The sequence below is a fragment of the Magnolia sinica genome, chromosome 13 (genome assembly GCF_029962835.1).
Source record: "Magnolia sinica isolate HGM2019 chromosome 13, MsV1, whole genome shotgun sequence".
In the NCBI taxonomy this organism is placed as follows: domain Eukaryota; kingdom Viridiplantae; phylum Streptophyta; class Magnoliopsida; order Magnoliales; family Magnoliaceae; genus Magnolia; species Magnolia sinica.
This window is the reverse complement of record NC_080585.1, coordinates 34,704,816-34,723,379: the sequence shown is the minus strand read 5'-3', so window position 1 is coordinate 34,723,379 and position 18,564 is coordinate 34,704,816. Positions and strand designations below refer to the sequence as shown.

Here is an 18,564-nt window from a genome sequence, read left to right as displayed (position 1 = left end):
ATGCTTTGGAAACGAAATGGTTTAGAGTCGCCAGAGGGCCAAGTTGGGCAATGAAGGAGGGACTCGTGGTCAGAATTTATCCGAGCGAGATGCTTTACCTAGAAGAGAGGGAAAGAATTCGACCAATCTGCATTTATCAGAACTTTGTCTAGTCTCACCTATACTCTGGCCGCACCACCTTGGTCGTTGCACCAAGTGAAGCGACTACTCGAGAAGTTTGCATCCATCAAACCAGCCACATTTATCGCTTCTGCAAAGTCATCAACACTGGGCCTGTCTGTAGCTCTGCGGCTCTGTCTTTCTAATGCCAAGGTCATAGCATTGAAGTCCCGGCCTACCACCCAAGGCCTCTGCACTGCAGAAGATAGAGCTGCTAGAGAATTCTAGAGGGATGTTCTTTGGATTCTGTTGCAGCTGGCATATATGATAGTTAGATGAATCGAGGATTGCAAGAAAGGAACTAAGGTTGCAAAAGAGATAACTTGGTTAGTTAAATTGAAAACAGAGAGGGAGATAAGGTTTTTGTGGAAAACCCAAATCTTCTCGCCCTTTGTTGCATTTGAGAAAGAGGCATGAAAGCCTAGAGAGAGACTAGTTCCCACTCTACTATATTCTCCAATCATTGGTTCTAAAATGGCCATAATCATTAGGTTAAATTTCTTAATGAGACGTTTTACTATATGGATAGTTTTGTCATTTCCTATCCCTCGGGCATTCCACATGAGGATGCTATCCATCACTATGATTTTTGCATCATAGCACATGAATTTGTTTTTTTTTTTTTTACTTAATAGACAGTTCAAATGGATCGGTTGAATTGTAGAAGTGAATCAATGCAAATACGACCACTATAAGATATATAGTGTTCAGAGAATCGGAGCATTTCTGATAATAATAATAATAATAATAATAATAATAATAATATTATTATTATTATTATTATTATTATTATTATTGTTATTATTATTAGAAATGATCATGTTCTCTCATAGCACTATTGCTTCATCATAAATAAATAAAGGAATTTTAATCGTACTGACAAAGTTTGGTCAAATTACCTTGGGAGCTATGACATTCCAGATATCCCAAGAGTGGCCTTCTGACAACTTTTAGATATTATTTCAGATGAAAATGCCCCTATCCTTGGTTCAAAAGTCATACGATCTTTGAGTGAATAAGAAGTTACCTTCTTTTTCAACACCCGAGAAAGTGACAGATTGGCTACTCCCCCTGCCACCAGCCAATGACTGGTGCTCGGTGGTCTGTGGGCCCCACCACCATGTATGTGTTTCATCCATGCCGTCAATCCTTCTTGCCATGTCATTTTAGGGCTAGGGCCTAAATATCAGTTCGATCTAGTGCTCGTGTGGCCCACATAATAAAAAATAATGGTGACTGTTGAAACTTTCTAGGTTCACTGTGATGTTTGTTAGAAGTGTACACTGCATATTTTAGGACTTTTTGGGCCCACGACGAGCTGGCTGACAAGGTGGATGGATCGGATCACCCCATTATGGGCATTAGGCTATGGTACCAATGGTTTGGTAGAAGAGGAAGTGAACACATGGATACCACGATCCATGCAACATGACAACCACGACCCATATAACATGACAATAGGACACATGCAAACAACTACCCATATGAGCCCACATTGATATATGTGTATAATCCATGCCGCCCATCCTTTTTGTCGTTTCATTTTAGGGGTAGGGCCCAAATATCGGCCTGATCCAGTGCTCGTGTGGGCCAGAAAATAGAAAATAATTAATGGTGTCTGTAGAAACTTTCTAGGCTCGCTGTGATGGTGTTAGAAGTGGATATTGCACAAGTCAGGACTTTTTGGGCCCACGGTGAGCTGGTTAACAAGGCGGATGGATCGAATCACCCCATCGTGGGACCTTAAGCCAGGGTACCAATGGTTTGGTATAAAAGGATGTGAACACGTGAAACCACGATCCATACAACATGACAACCATGACCCATATAATACGACAACTACGACCCATGCAAACCAGGACCCATATGGGCTCACATTAATGTATGTGTATAATCCATGCCGCCCATCCTTTTTGCCATGTCATTTTGGGGCTACGACCCATTTAACATGACAACCATGACCGTCGTGGTTATCGTGCTATATGGGTTGTAGTGTTTATTTTATAGGCCTTGACCATAAAATGAGAACCACAACCCATATAACATCACAACCACGATCCATGAAAACTATTACTCATTACAACCACGACCCATTTCACATGAAAACTACAACCCATATAATATAACAACCACGACTCCATGGAAAACCATGACCCATATAACATAACAACCACAACCCATATAACATGACAACCATGGCCATAATTGCAATACAATATGAAAAATAGTTCTCTTCAACGGGCACCCAACAAGCTGAAAAACTCTTTTAAGAATGTCTTGTTTGAGCCTGACCATAAACCCATATAGCATGACAACCATAACCCTTACCTCATGACAACCACAACCTATATAATATGACAACCACGACCCATGAAAACTACGACCCTTACAACACTACAACCACAACCCTTACTGCATTACAACCACTTGATGTGATCTATGCTACTATATAGATATCGTTTGCACGACTATGATGTGATTTGCACTAACTTGGTGACTACATGAGATAAACATACATAAGATCCTTACTGTCCATCAGATGAAATGATCTATTTACATCGTGGATATTAAATTTCATTCAAATATAAATCTTAAATGGACCATAATGTAGATATGACTATTAATAGACTGCAGGATCAGGAAATGCAAGCTATATAGGTCGTGGTTGTCATTTATATGAGTCATGGTTCTCATGTGATATGGGTCGTGGTTGTAATGTGGTAAAGGTCGTAGTTGACATGAGTCGTGGTTGTCATGTTAAATAGGTCGTGGTTCTCATGTTATATGGGTCATGGTTCTCATGTTAAATGGGTCGTGGCTTTCATGTGATATGACTCGTGGTTGTAATGTGGTAAATGATAGTCATTGATACAATAACCTAAGGCTCACAATGGGGTGATCCGTTCCGTCCACCTTGTTGGCTAGCTTGTCATGGGCCCAAAAAGTCCTAACTTGGGCAGTGTCCAAGTTAGCACACGAGATCTGGATCAGGCTGATATTTGGGCCCTAACCCTAAAATGACACGGCAAAAATGATGGGCGGCATGGATTTATACACATACATCAATGTGGGCCCCACGAGTTTAGTCCTTGCTCACGTGTAAAAAAGGGCTCCGTATACATCACTTTCTTGGCATTAAATACAATGTAACTTTTTATTCCTTAGAAAACCTTACAACTACTGAAATAAGGACAAGGGCATTTTGGTCCAAGTAATTTTCGGAAGCTTGTCAAAGGCCACCGTCGGAATATATGAAAGATTGAATCTTTATAAGGTAATTTGTCCATACATAGAGGTTAGTACGGTCAAAATCCCATAAATAAACTATTGTGTACCTGTTTTGAGACTTTTTTCCTAGTAAGAGCTGTCCTACACGGAGAGAGACTTTCAAACCGTATATTTCTTTTTATGAGACAGCGTCCAACACAAACCTCGTTTCTCCTTCATCGGCGGCTCAACATTCAGTATTTAAGGAGCCATGCTTATGTTCTGATCATTTCAAACCGTTGGCCACTGTCCAATCTCCTCTTAGAACAATAAATCATAGCCATGAAGGTGTGTAGGCAAAGCACGAAGATTGTAAAGCCATGTTACGAAGGCAATCCTCCTCCGGCGACTAGTCAGCACATTTGTCTCAGTGTCTTTGATACTGTAACATTTGACACCCATATCGCTGTTATCTACGTGTTCAAGCCTCCAACACCTCCAAATGCAACGGTGGAACAAGGGCTTCGGACGGTGCTAGCAGAGTACAGAGAATGGGCGGGCAGGTTGTTGGAATGTTTTCTGAAATTTTTTATTTCTTTTGGAAAAGAATGATTTTTGTTACTTATTCATGATCAGCCCATGGTCTGAAAATTTTGTGTTAGTAGAAGGAAAATCACTGTCTTGATTTTCTTCTTTTATGATCTGTTGATGATTTGTTTCCAATCCAGGTTTGCTAGAGATGATGAAGGCCGCCGGGTCATTTTACTCAACGATGAAGGCGTAAGGTTGGTTGAGGCAACAATTGATTGCACTCTTGCTGAGGCCATGCCGTTTAAGCCATCTTCCTCATTGTTGAACCTTCATCCAAATCTAAAGGGAGTGGAGGAATTGATGCAAGTTCAGCTCACAAGGTTCACTTGCGGCTCCATGGTGTTAGGGTTCACGTCCCACCACATGGTTGCCGATGGACACTCGACTAGCAACTTCTTGATCGCTTGGGGCCAGCGGACGCGAGGACTAGAGATGGAACCACTTCCACTGCATGATCGTGCTATCTTTGCCCCTCGAGATCCACCCAGGTTCGAATTCGAGCACAGAGGGGTCGAATTCACTACTAATAGACTTGAAGAAGATGAGCTTCGGCTTCCCCTCTTCGAGCCTTTGTTAGCAGGCGGCAATGACGACAACATTATCGTGCACAAGGCTCACTTCACGCTGGAGTTCCTGTCCAAGCTTAAGGTGAAAGCTTCCTCAGCCCGCGGGACTGACAAGCCATACACCACGTTTGAGAGCCTGGTTGCTCATCTGTGGAGAACTATAACAAAGGCCCGCAGGCTCAACGGTTTTGAAACGACCCACGTAAGGATTTCTGTGAATGGGCGATCAAGATTAAGACCCCGCGTTCCCAATGAGTACTTTGGGAATCTGGTGCTGTGGGCGTTCCCGCAAGCTAGGGTGAAAGAGCTCTTGCAAGAGCCATTGCACCATGCAGCCAAGCTCATACATGATTCGATCACAAACGTTAATGATAGCTATTTCAAGTCGTTCATCGACTTTGCAAGTTCGAAAGAGGAGGACATGAAAGATCTTGTGCCAACAGCCAACATGAGCAAGTCAGTTCTGTGTCCCAACATAGAGGTTGATAGTTGGTTGAGGTTTCCATTCTATGACCTTGATTTTGGAGGGGGAAGTCCTTACGTTTTCATGCCTTCTTACTTCCCTGTGGAGGGAATGTTGTTTCTTCTCCCTTCCTTTATAGGAGATGGGAGCATAGATGCCATTGTGCCCTTGTTCGAGCATAGCTTGGTTAGCTTCAAGAAGGCTTGCTATTGTCTAGACTAGAAGATGATGACCATGCATGCATGCTCTCTCTCTCTCTCTCTCTCTCTCTCTCTCTCTCTCTCTACTATTTCTTTATTTTGCGTTTCTGGGGACGCCCCATACTTGTAACAGCTATTTTTTTTTATTTAAAAAGAAAAAGATGAACAAGATGATGACTATGCATGCATCTCTCTCTCTCTCTCTCTCTCTCTCTCTCTCTCTCTCTCTCCGTCCTTTCTAGACTAGAAACTGATGACCACGGAAGCCTCTCTCGCCCTCTCGCAATAGTACGACGTGAATTTTCACATACGCGGATTGCGTCCTACCCTAATCCCTCCGGGCAGGGCTCTGTAGGGCTCCCCGTGGTGTAAGTATTTTATCCACGCCGGTCATAGCTTTTCTCGTATCCTTTGAAGGTATGAACTGAAAAATGAAGCGGGTCCACATATCTAGCGGACCACACCAAAGGAAGCTGCAGTGATAATGACACCCACTGATGAAACCTTTCTAATGGCCACCGTGATGGTTTTTTTTATTTTTATTTTTATTTTTATTTTTTTATATCATCCAACCTATTCATAAGGTTATGTAGACGTGGATGAATTGAAAACACAAATATCAGCTTGATCCGTAGCTTCACAAGCTCCCAAGAAGTTTTTAATGGTGGAAGTTCAATCCCCACTTTGTGGTCCAATTAAGACCTATACCTACCTCTTTTTTAGGATCATACCTTAAAGTTATATGAGAAAAACGATGAACGGCATGGATAAAACACCTACATCACGTTGGGCTCTATAGAACCTTGCCCAGGCGGATTATCGTCTGGGCGAGGGTAGGACGCAATCCGCTTCCATTTTACACCATTTTAAAAGGATGTGGATTGCGTCCTACCCCCGCCGGTCTCCAGCTAGGAACGGGCATGAGCTTTGAGTGGCCACCGTGATGTATGGGTCTTAACCACACCATCCATCCATTCTTTCGTATCATTTTAAATAAAATCCGATAAATGAGGCAGATCCAAGGCTAAAGTGGACCACTCACAGTTGGAAATTTTCTTGTAACACCTCAAACTTTTTAATACCCAGATATTAAAAGTTCTCAAGTGTTACTATGAAATTTAACTTAATATGCACATGTGTACGATATCAATGTATCTATCTTAAATTTATATCTATTCTCCAATATGAATTGGATCGTTGAGAATGATCTTCATCCATAGATCAAGCCATTCGACCATTGATTTTAAGACAAGTTCATCATATGTCCAAGTACTTCCATTTTTTCATCATAACCAATTATTTAACTAACTATCCACTGATATGTAAAGATATCTGACTGTCCACTTTGAGTTTCGACCACTTGATCATAATAAAATAACTACTTGATATCTGCATCTGCTTGTACACATATTAAATTAAAATTTTGATCCATTCATCTTGTTCACCATATATAAATATGCTTTCTTATAAACTTATACATGTGAACAAGTCACTTAAATTTTATTTTATTTTATTATTTATTATTTATTTATTATTTTTTTAACAACAGAAAAGTCACTTGAATTTTAACAATATACATGTTCTGCCTCTTGATCACTCAAAAAACCCACTTGTGATCATCCGTTTACAAAATTGACCATACGCCGACTTACATATATGAATAGAGTACTAACCATTAAGTTTTTCTATTTTTAATATGCAATCTAACCATCCATTATATTGATTAATATATGTACATTCCCCTAATTAATTTGGTGAATAATTTTTTATTCATAATAATTTAGATATAAATTATTTTATAAGAATTACGTAGAAACGTGCATATAACCATGTAGAACTATTAGATTTCTTAAAACTCTCATATCAGTAATAATTACGAAAATGCCATTAACATAGACCCTTGAATTCTAGATCACACGGTTCTCATGATTCGTTTGATGTGAAATTTTATACCATACATATGTATCATAAATTAACTATACATGTCAAATTTTAGCCCTTAGATTATTGTAAAAGTGACCCTATTGACAAACCAACTCCTTAAATATTAATTTTGGTGTCCATCGAGTGAAGAAACCTCATAGGTAGTTGTACGTAGTAAGATATTTTTCTTCATATAAACGACTAGGATTTCCTATAATATGGACCAAGTATGAAATAAGAAAACCCCACTTTGGTACGCTTTTCCTTAAGGGGCGAAGTTATCCTTTATAGACTTACCAACTCCTTATAAATATGGATCTTCTAATTTAACCACTTCCTGCTGTTCATCTCAACTCAAATTTGGACCACACTTTGGTCTCATATGACTATAAGATTATATAAAATTTAGACCCCGATTTATAATCTTGTATTGTTGAATGTTGAAGCCAGTTCATTCTTTTTTGTACAAATAGTGAAATTTTAGATTTAGGCTATTTCCACCATCGATCAACCACCAAATTTTGTCCAACTGTTTTTCTATCCTGACTACACATTTCTCTCAAAATTGGGCCCTAATCATTAAGTGTGAGCCATTAATTGAGGTCAAGTTCGTTTTAGCACCCGTTAGGAGAATTTTTAAGATTGGTCAATCTAAATCTCAAATCACTAAGAAAATCATATAACCCAACCCTATTCGACGATCCTGACATACTAGATGAATTAGATTTGAAGAAAGATCGCTAAAAAAGGTCAAATTGGAGAAACCCAATCTAAGAGGGATGTGAGACACACCCCCTCTCACACTCCCACTCCTTTATAAAAGGAGTGCGTCCCCTTCTCCTCTCACATACCCATGATCCCACATCTAAGAAAGAGAAAGAGAAATGTAAAAGGAAAGAGAAAGAGAAAGAGAAAGCCTAGTCCATGATGGAATGGCTCTATGCCTGAAGGTTATGGAGTAGGCTCGAGTGTTAATGCAGAGCTTCTAGCTATTTATGATGGAATGGCTCTATGCCTGAATAAAGGTCAGTCTAAAGTGGTCGTGGAGTCTGACTCTCAGCTGGTGGTTAGTATCCTTCTTGGAGCTTCATGCCCAAGCTGGAAATGGGGGCATCAGATCTCCAAGATAGATCGTCTCAAGTGTAAAGGGCAACTTCAGTTTGTGCATATTTTTAGGGAAGGTAACGCGGCGCCTGATGCAATGGCACGAAGGGGTAGTGACAGTCAATCCTCCTCCCTGGTAGTCAATCTTGCCGACCTCCCTTCTCAGGTTCGAGTCTCTTATTCCTTGATAAGGTGGGGTTGGGAGCTATCAGGGAAGTAGCTAGGGGGGAGAATGGAAGGCCATAGGTGGTTTCTTTTGGACTTACTTTGGGGTTTCTTCCTCCCTTTTCTGGTTGGGGTTTCAGGCTTACTTAGGGTCTTCAATTTTGGTACATTTTTAGTTTCCTTTATGATAGGTTTCCCCCAGGTGCTTTCATTAATTGGGGATTACTGAATGTAATTGTTGTTTGATATATACAAATCTCGAAAGGATTTTTTTTTAAAGCAAAAAAAGAAAGCCTAGTCGCTCATTATCCTCATCCTTTACACATGTGGTGTCTTCCTCTTGTTTAAGTGATGCCATGATTTATGTAGAAACTTTTCTACATCGAGATCTACCTAAGGTTTATATCTAAGGCTAAGGTGAGGGATTCCTTTAAAGCTTACACTAATTTGGGTTAATATGATTTATCTTATTTTTGCATACTTTTATATTACTGTGATTTTCCATGCAATTGATTGGTTTACTATTATCAATTATTTATCTTTTGAAAAATTATGGTTAAGGTATGCTTTTAATTATGCATGATTTTTATGAATTTATATGGGGTGATGGATACAAGCCTTGCCCTTTGCCAATTTTTAGAGCGACGCGTGCTTCCACTCTATTTTGAGTTGGTCTTTTGCTCCTCTCCCCTTATTCTTGTTGAGGTAGCCTATTTGCTACTCTTCTATTTTATCGAAATAGTTTAATGCTACTTTTCTCCTTTATTAGGTTAGCCTTGTGCTACCTCCCTTTATGGCTTGTGCATGTGTCTTGGAATTCTAAAACCCTCATGGTTTGACTTATTTCTCTATTGAAGCAAGTGATGTGTTATAAGCCTCATATATAGTGGTCCATATATATTATCATGGACGTAATGTGTTTCGGGTAATAGCCCTCTTGGTCGGCACGTAATCCCCTAGGTTGGTGAGTGGTGCACAATTGATGTAAGTAAATCACCATGTGCATTACATCACTTTTCGATATTAGATGTCGTAAATAGTTGCTACATGAACACATCATGTCACGTAAATCCCTCAATCGCGTTGTTGCGTTGCCTTGAGATGTTCGCATAAATCCACATTAACGTTGGACATGCTGGCGAATCTCTATAGCGTGAGAATGTGGGGCGATCCGAATTTTCTATGAATTATATTTCACATTGTGATGATCACTATGTTGATGAATTGCACACACTTTGCTAGGCATGCGTTCATATATGTATTGGTTGTGCATACTGATACCACTCGTAGTGGTGGAGTATGAGACGTATCAGAACCTTCACATTATTCCTATGAATCTTTTAAATTATTGTTAATCTTAATAGATAACTATCACTATGAGTAGGGCATTAATCCTCTCCAACCACACAGATATTGCAAATGAATTATAGGTTGATGATACGACTAATAATCACTTTATGAAGGATTCTTTTGAAAAGAAAAGAAGGATAATACCACGAATTGTTTTATTTATTTTCCACTGCAAACTTTAATAATTTAATAAGCTTACATTGAGAGGGCATTGAAGAATTATTTGTACGCTTTTTATTCTAATGGAATAATAAATATAGCCGATTTTATTCTCATGAATGGTTACATTTATTAATGTAACTTGATGTGATTTATCTTTTTTTTAAAAAAAAATAAGGTGAGATTTTGAAGCATCCAATTTTTACATTATTAATACCCAAAATTCTCGGCCACAAGTATATAGTCGGGCCACGAATCAGGTAATCTTTGGTTCGCATCACCGTCTTTCTCAAAAAAAAAAATCAGAAAATTTCAAAAAGCCAAAAACATTAGATATTTTCAAAATGCCAAAACAATCAGATACTTGTTAAAATCCAAAAAAAAAAAAAAAATCAGAAAATTCCTAAAAGCCAAAAATACTAGATATTTTCGAAATGCCAAAAAAATAAGATACTTGTAAAAAAAAATTAGAAAATTCCTAAAAGCCAAAAACACTAGATATTTTCGAAATGCAAAAAGAAAATTCAAATACTTGTCAAAATTCAAAAAATCAGAAATTTCTCAAAACACAAAAATAGTAGAAAATCTTTCAAAATCACAAGAAATAATGTGCCAAACGCGTTTGTTACAACACCCAAGTTTGAAGTTGACTCATATGATTTCGATCTGGAGTTAGACTTCAAACTCGTGGGTTTGAATGAAGCCTAAGATGTGGAAAATGATGATCCGACTCTCGAGCTAGAGGATTCCCTCCGAAAGTTCGAAGTAAAGGTTAATGTCGTCACAAACGACTTTGAAATTGTGAACTTGGGATCCCCTTAACTCCCTAGAAAAGTACGCATTAAGAGATCCTTACCTCTTGAATACAAGCAGACAATGATGGAATTCTTAAGGCCCACGATTATTTAACATTGGGTTCTCCTATGGAGCCTTACTCAGATCAAATGAAGAACCAATCATACACCATCTGCTATGAATCCTAAAGTCAAGCCCATCAAGCAAAGCTGTCAAGGTCATGTCGAAAGTCCACGATGGAGATAAGTTATTGCTGCATGTCAAGGAGTGCTCCAAGTATTCGAAGCTTGCATAACGGATCCATATGCATGCATTGAGTCTTTATAACTTGGCAACACCCTAACCCCTGATCATTATGGGGTGTGGACATCATCAAAAGAATGAACCCAAAGGCATTTAATGGTCATGAACGCATTCTCATGTTAGACAAAAGTGGGTGGTGATGACATCCTACATCACGGGTACGAATGAAGAGAGAAGTCAAGGAAAATGATTGGTGGTAAGTTCAATGCAACCAACTACATCTCGCAGATATAAAGCGCATAATGATCGCAATGACGAACGACAAGAAAGTCTGAAAGAAAGGTTAACAATATGGTAACAATGTACATCTTATTATTGCGTCTATTAAATCCAGAGGGCAAGTCCAAGCCATCATGGGATGATCCGTTGATCGTTCGTGAAGTTCTTCCAGGAGATACCCTTCGTCTCACCATCATTAGGGGCAAAGATCTTCCAGAGCCCATCAACGCTAACAACATGAATATCTATCATGGGTAATCTTACCTGACTATGTCAACAATTACAATTATAAAGCTAAAGTCAAACGATAAGTAGTTAGCATCCTGAGGTACATTCCATCATCATTCCTTCCCTCCAATAAGTGTTCCAAAAAAAATAAAGGGTTAAAAAAAAGAAAAAAAGCAAAAAGAAAAAAACAGATGAATAAAGCACGTAGTTCAAAAAAAAGTCAAACCTAATGAGTAAGAACACAAGTCACCAACCCATATCCCCTCAGGATAGTTTAACCCAATGTCAACAGCTTTATGGTTATGATTGAAGACAAAGTCAGGTAGCTCACCAATCAGCCGGCAATGAATGGAGTCTAGCCTCCCAGCTCTGTTACTTTAAAAGAAAAAGAAAAATCAAAAGAAAAATAACATGTTTAAGTGAAACGGGCGAGGTAAAAACTCAAAAGGGTGCCTCGAGTAAAAACAACAGGCATGTAAAGGACTTGGTGAAAACCTGAAAAGGCACCAAGGGCAAAAAGGGCACAGCTGGCAAGGGGCAGGCAAGAGCAAAGACCCGAGACGTGGTGAAAATCTGAAAGGACGCCACGAGCAAAAATGATGGGAAAGCCGGTCGTGGTGAAAACCTGAATAAGCGCTACAGGCAAAAATGGCTATAAAAGAAATTTAAAAAAAAGTGTAAGTACTTAGGAAGCTAAGGCAACATGCAAAATGAAGAAGCACAAGGAAAAAATAAGTCCTGGATTAGAATTCTGTCAGACTCTACCCAAATCCAAGGGGCATGATCTTAGTATGCGATACTCTTAGGAAACCGGGATCCATAGTAAACGACTCAGAATACCGGAATCGATGTGGGCTAAGTTCAATGTTCTGATTCTACCATCCAGGCACAAGTTCAAACACAAGCACACACAGATATATATGACACAAAAGTTTTCATTTCATTTTTATTTTTCATATATAATCTCATCCCTTTAAAAAAAAGATTACAAAAAAAAAAAAATGCATCCCCAGTGAATTCGATCTCGATTGCAAGGGATAGAATGTGAAATGATGGATTAAATCATTTTTCAAAAATCACAAAAACATGTCTTTCGATAAATCGATCTTCTAATAAAAACCAGATTAGTTAAAAAGTCCCACAAAACCACCAGTGGAGGCAACAAAACTATCTGGACTTATTTAAAAAAAGGGTCATGATAAAAACCGAGCGACGACACCTTCCAACAAGATCAGACGAATCTTTTCAAAAGGCTCCAAGAAAATCTTTAAAAATTCCAATAAAATCCCCAAAGAGTGTAGCTACTCATGCGTGATAGTTTTCAAAACATTAAAAAAAAAAACATGGTGCTTGGTATCTAAGATACTAGGAGGTCTTCTATACCTCTTAGTGGCATCGAGTGCAAATAGCAAAATAAGATTCGACCACTTCCGGTTTTCCCAGGAGTTGTCAAATCCGTATGCAATATAAGCATGGTTAGCCCGGATCTCAATGTCAGGATGGCAGTACAATAATGAAGTTCAATGCAAATTATGGTGAGCACAATCAAACCCTGGTCAAAGTAACAATTTCACAGGAATGGAAAAGATCAATTGTAACCAAAGTATCATAATCAGTAGACTGTATGGCAAAAGATACCCGCACATACCTAGTCCGGGATGTTTGAAATGTTTGATCGAGTCCAGGTCAGCATAGTGAGTTCCTCGTAAGGCTGCATCGACGTGCAGGGCAGCTAATCACTTTGATGATCAAAGGAAATGAATACTCCTAGGGTGATTACATAGCAAAGGAAACGACAGATCAAACAGTACCGGAATCCTCATAAAGCCGCATCGACGCACAGAGGCCCTACTTTTCAGACTTACCCTCCAATGCTATTAACAATCTGACGTGAAAGGGTTGTGATTGGTGACCTATAATTCTACATCGACGCGTAGGGACAATTACAATGTTTTCCTTAACTCTCGTGATATGTGCGAGTCATCTCTTTTCCAAACAGTCAACTGACAACGATACAATGGTAGACAATAGATTCAAACCACTACCGCTTCTGACCAAAAGGGTGGGGAGTCCACTCGCTTTGGCACTCAGTTGATTGCAACCTCTGCCAAAGAGGGGCATCTATAGACACCCCACCTAGGCTAGCAACTTGACAAGGCATGGATGATCCTTAAGAACTAAACATGAATCCTGCACCCTACCCAAAATCACAGCCATTTCCCAAACCTAACCCTAACCTTAGTCTGAACCTTAAACCCCAATCTGAACCCTAAGCCTGAGCTTGAACCTTAACCTTAACCGAAGGTTGTCCCTAAAAAGCATCGAACCATTTTAAGCCAAAACCTTGAAAATAGACTTGGGACTAAGCCAAAACACTGAATCAAGCCCACCGGACAAAAACTAGAGCAAACCTTGCCCGGGCGGTAGTTGGACTACCGCAGGTGGTAGTCTAACTACTGCCAACCGTAATCAGAGTGCCACTCCAGATTTGACAGGTGTCTCCTTTGACCACATAACTGTCCCTCATCTCAAAGTCAACTTTCATATGGAATTACCCCTTGAGTTTACTCTATTTACCATCCTACCAAAGCTAAAGTCAACTTTCATATTGAATTACCCCCAATGTTCACTCTATTTACCATCCTACCAAACTCAAAGTCAACTTTCATATGGAATTACCCATGGAGTTCACTCTATTTACCATCCTACCAAACATAAAGTCAACTTTCATATGGAATTACCCCCAAAGTTCACTCTATTTACCATCCTACCAAACCCAAAGTCAACTTTCATATGAAATTACCCCCAAAGTTCACTTTATTTAAAATCAACTTTCATATGAAATTAGCCCCAAAGTTCACCCTATTTACCATCCAACTAAAGCCCACATGTAGATTTCTAATGTGCCAAGATCTGAGATTACGGCAAGCCATGGAGCATACGTTCAGCAATATGTCTAGAAGGCGGATGTGATGATGCTTATGTAAAAAGGCAAAAAAGAATGGAATAGATCACCAGGAATTTCTGATGTGACAAGATTCGAAGTACGATAAGGATCAGAGTAACCTTGGTTTGGGGGTGGGGTGTCCACTCGCTTTGGTGCTCAGTTGCTCGCAACCTTAACCAAAGAGGGGCATCTGTAGACACCCCACCCAAGCTAATATCTTTGAGAAAGTTAAGACAATCCGAGAACCATGATCAAATCCGAACCAAACCCTGATCTAAACCAAACCCTAATCCGAAACAGATCCGAACCAAACCTTAACCGTAGCCTAACCCTAACCAAACCCTAGCCCCAAACCTTAACCTTAGCCTAGCCCTAACCCAAACCCTAGCCTCAACCTTAAACCCAGCTTAACCCTAACCCGAATCTTAACTCAAACCCTAATTTGAAAACCTGAGCATACAAATTGGTACAGAAACACACCCATTTGAGCCCAAAAGCCCAAAAGGAGACTTCTGGACGAATCAAAGCAACAAGCAAAGCCCACTGACCAAAGCTTAGACCAAACCAAACCCGGGTGGTAGTCCGACTACCGCTCAAGAAACAGACAGTTGTCTCCTCCGAGTAACAGTTGTCTCTCATCATAAAGTCAACTTTCATATGAAATTACCCCAAAGGTTTACGCTATTTACCATCCTACCAAAGCCCAAGAGCCTATAGAAGCATGATATGTCGCATTACCTTTCCCTAAACCAATCACAAGCTACCATGTCAATATTTACCCTCCAAAAACCCAACAATTACCAAAATGCCACCACAAAAGGCTATAAATAGCCTTTTACTCTCTTCATTTCACACAACACAATACACCAACACTAAGGGTGTGAGAGAGGGCAAGTGAGTGAGAGTGTGAGGGAGTGCTAGAGTTCTCAAGCTCCTATATTTTTAGCCCCCCTTTAGCCTCCTCTAACCATCTCTTAGCCTCTCAATCCTACTCAGGCCAATTATTCCCAACCATGGTGCATCCAAACATCCAAACCATTTCAAGTGCAAGCCAAAGATCATGCAATCATCACTAACATTCATATTTTATCACATCGCATCATTACTTCCCTTCTTAACCTCTTGTCTCTCTAGATCACCATTGAATGTATGCTCTGTGACTTACCGAATATAGGATCCTGTCACATTGAAAACTCATGGTAGTCTAGTCCTTTTCTTTATTATATTAGCATCATCACATCCGCTTTTTCAGAAATTCTATGGATGTATGCTCTGTAGCTTGCCGGAATCCCGGATCTTGCTACATTAGAAATCTCGGTTTGTCTAGTCCTACTTCGATCATATCATCCCATCCCTTAAGATTAATTTACCACATGGAGTAGAGACCATACACTTATATGGGCAGAGAGGGTGCCTAACACCTTCCCTCTTTGTAACCGAGGTCCCTAACTCTGAATCTCTAAAGTCACAGATCCGAAGTCAACTTAGAGTAAGAGAGTTTTCGGATTCTGTAACTTTATATATTCTACAGGTTCTAGTCGACTGTGAGATTTTGAGTTAAGTGGCTAGTAGCGACTCCAAGTCTATATTGCATCACTAATCTAAATCAGCCAAATCACCCCCACCCATAACAACAACATAAATCAGCGTGGGCGCCGATTTCCAGTGTTCACAGAGGCCCACTAAAATTTCAGCTAAAGAACTAAATTGACTAGGCATTACCATAAGGATAACAGGAAAACACCCACTAAATAATAAAGCAACCAGTAACCAAACCTTCATCCTCCATGACTTTAAAAGATCCAGACATCATAGAAGCAGGGCATCAGCAGCCACAACTGCACCCTCAGCAACCTCAGCAAATGTGTGAGCCACAATTCTCTAGTAGAAACATCAACAGTCACAAAAGATTCTTATAGCATAACCACCTGAACAGAGGGAGCTCAAACACAGACACCCCGGCCCAATCCCAGGTAGGGCACAGGGGAAGTCAATATCACCAGCAACCCGAACATCATCCAACCTCACCACAGGCAGCAACCTAAACCTCACCATTCAAATAAAAACACCCTGGCCTTAATGCCAACAACAACAACTCGATCACCATCCAACCTCATGATAGGAAGCAACTTTATCGGCACCATACAAACACAAACACCCCGGCCTTAACACCAACAACAATCCAATCAACCAAACACCACCTGTTGCCCAATCATAACATCCACATGCCATCACCTATAAACCAACAACAACAAGCCCAAAAACTAGCCAATCCAGCCAGACCAGCATCACTAGCCCTCATTCCATACCTAAAATGGAGACTTTGACAGATAGGCTAAACTGGTAGTGGAGGGGATGGATCAAGGAAAGATCATCCCACACCCTTCTTTGTTTTACTACACCTAATCTAACCTACACCCATTTTTCTAAAAGAATACAGTCTCTGATATAACTAGGGAGATCGAGAGAAGTTTGATAGAGCTTGTTCGGGGAACTGCAACTAGCAATTTTGGTGAGGTTGTCTGCCACCAAGTTGGCCTCCTGGTATGTTGAGAGAAGCTAGTGGAGGTTAAGGGGTTGAATGAGCTATTGAATGGTTCCTAGGCAATACCAGAGATTCCAGCAGTAGGAAGGATTGGAATTGGAGACCTCATCATAAATAATACGAGAGTCAGTTTCTATAATAATGTTAAATAGCCCCATGTCACTATAGAGTTTCAAGCCATCCACCATCGCCTGAGCTTCTGCAGTTGTATTTGTGATTGGACCATACCTATTTTGGAACACAAAAATCAAGCTGCCCTATGGTCTCTACACACGCCTCCATCTCCTCCTTCCCCTGGGTTACCCCTCGCTAAGCTATCTACATTCAGTTTCTTCCATCCCCTCGAAGGTCTTGTCCATTTAATGATGTGAGACCTCTCGACATTAGTTGGGGTTACATTTCCATGCCTGTGGCCAGAAGGATAAACTTTCCCTAATAGGAGTTTATGACAGATTCTGGCAGCTGGGACCCTAATTCTTTGAGCCAGTTGGTTACTTTGAGGATTGTGGGAGTTGCTGAGAATTTGAGATTGTCATATCTAGCCGCATTCCTACCAAACTAAAGTTCTCAGATAATGACAGAAGGAACCATACCCCGGAGAAGCTTCCATGATGAAGACGTTTAGTTGTCGAGAACCATTGCTGAATTCAGCCTTGAATTGATTGGTCATGGATAAACAGGACATAAAAGAGGCGTGAAAAATGAGTCTAAACCTGAGAAGCGACCATATCATAGCAGAGGAGGTGGTCTAAGTATTCCACTTAGTGGGATTAGTGACGCAGTGGTTGGTGAAGAGCTGGGTTTGCATGGAAGTCGGGTTGATGAAGGGTTAAAGGATGGGGATCGCCTTATGGTCGCGCGGTTAGGGTAAGCTTGATTAAGGGCATTATATTGACAGGGAAATCGACATGGGTTGGAGCTATTGCTGGCCGGGGAGATCTCTACCAATGCTAATGGAGTTGAAGATCGAGCCTATGTCTTCCTAGTGAAGAACTGATCAGATGGATCTGGCGGGTGGATTGCATGAGAGGAAGGTTAGAGGAGAGTAGGGGTTTCTGTGAGGAGGTGTTGGGGTCGCTACTACCTGCCTCTGCAGGATGGTGAGCCTCGATTGAAGGAGTTTGGGTCATTGCTCGATCACAGAGGACGGGCAATCGCCATCCACCCGCTCATGTGTAGATGCATAGAATTCAGAGGGGTTGTTGGCTATCTGAATGAGCGTGTTGCCAAAGGTAGGAGTAGCAGTTTCTGGGGTGTGATTCTCACAACAGACGCATCTCGATGCCATGCTAATTTTGATTTTCTGGATGGATGAATTCACCGAGATCGCACTGCGCATCACTTTCTAAACGAAGATGGTAAGCTTGGGAGGCAGCAGCTTGTTCTAGGCCTAAGTGGTCCATCGTTGCTTGGGGCGGGTGGCCTGTAGAGAGTTCCATGCTAACTTGAGAGTGAATTTGCCAGATGGAGTTAGATTCAGGATAAGTTTGTCTTTCCTGTTGGAGGGGAAAATTCTACTCTCTCTGATAGAGTGGATGGCTGCTATCGGGAGAAGTTCTTCGGCCTGGGAAAGGTTCCATGAGCCAGAGGGGTCCAAAAAATCTTTAACCAGGGCTTCCTTGAAAGGGAATTGAGGAGGG

General features: G+C 40.5%; 1 protein-coding gene across 1 annotated transcript; it reads left to right on the top strand.

Moving 5' to 3' along the window:
• Nucleotides 1–3,543: 3,543 nt before the first annotated feature.
• LOC131223544 (agmatine coumaroyltransferase-2-like) lies at nt 3,544–5,210 on the top strand. The gene is made up of 2 exons (XM_058218988.1): nt 3,544–3,929; nt 4,095–5,210. Exons 1-2 carry the CDS (start codon nt 3,709–3,711, stop codon nt 5,206–5,208), a joined length of 1,335 nt encoding a protein of 444 aa, XP_058074971.1. The 5' UTR covers nt 3,544–3,708; the 3' UTR covers nt 5,209–5,210.
• The last annotated feature ends 13,354 nt before the right edge of the window (nt 5,211–18,564 follow it).

Excerpts from the sequence above, each read along its gene's own strand:
- LOC131223544 (XM_058218988.1), top strand. The coding sequence starts at position 3,709 with ATGAAGGTGTGTAGGCAAAGCACGAAGATTGTAAAGCCATGTTACGAA. Across the intron at positions 3,930-4,094 it reads TACAGAGAATGGGCGGGCAG|GTTTGCTAGAGATGATGAAG; the intron begins GTTGTTGGAATG and ends TTTCCAATCCAG.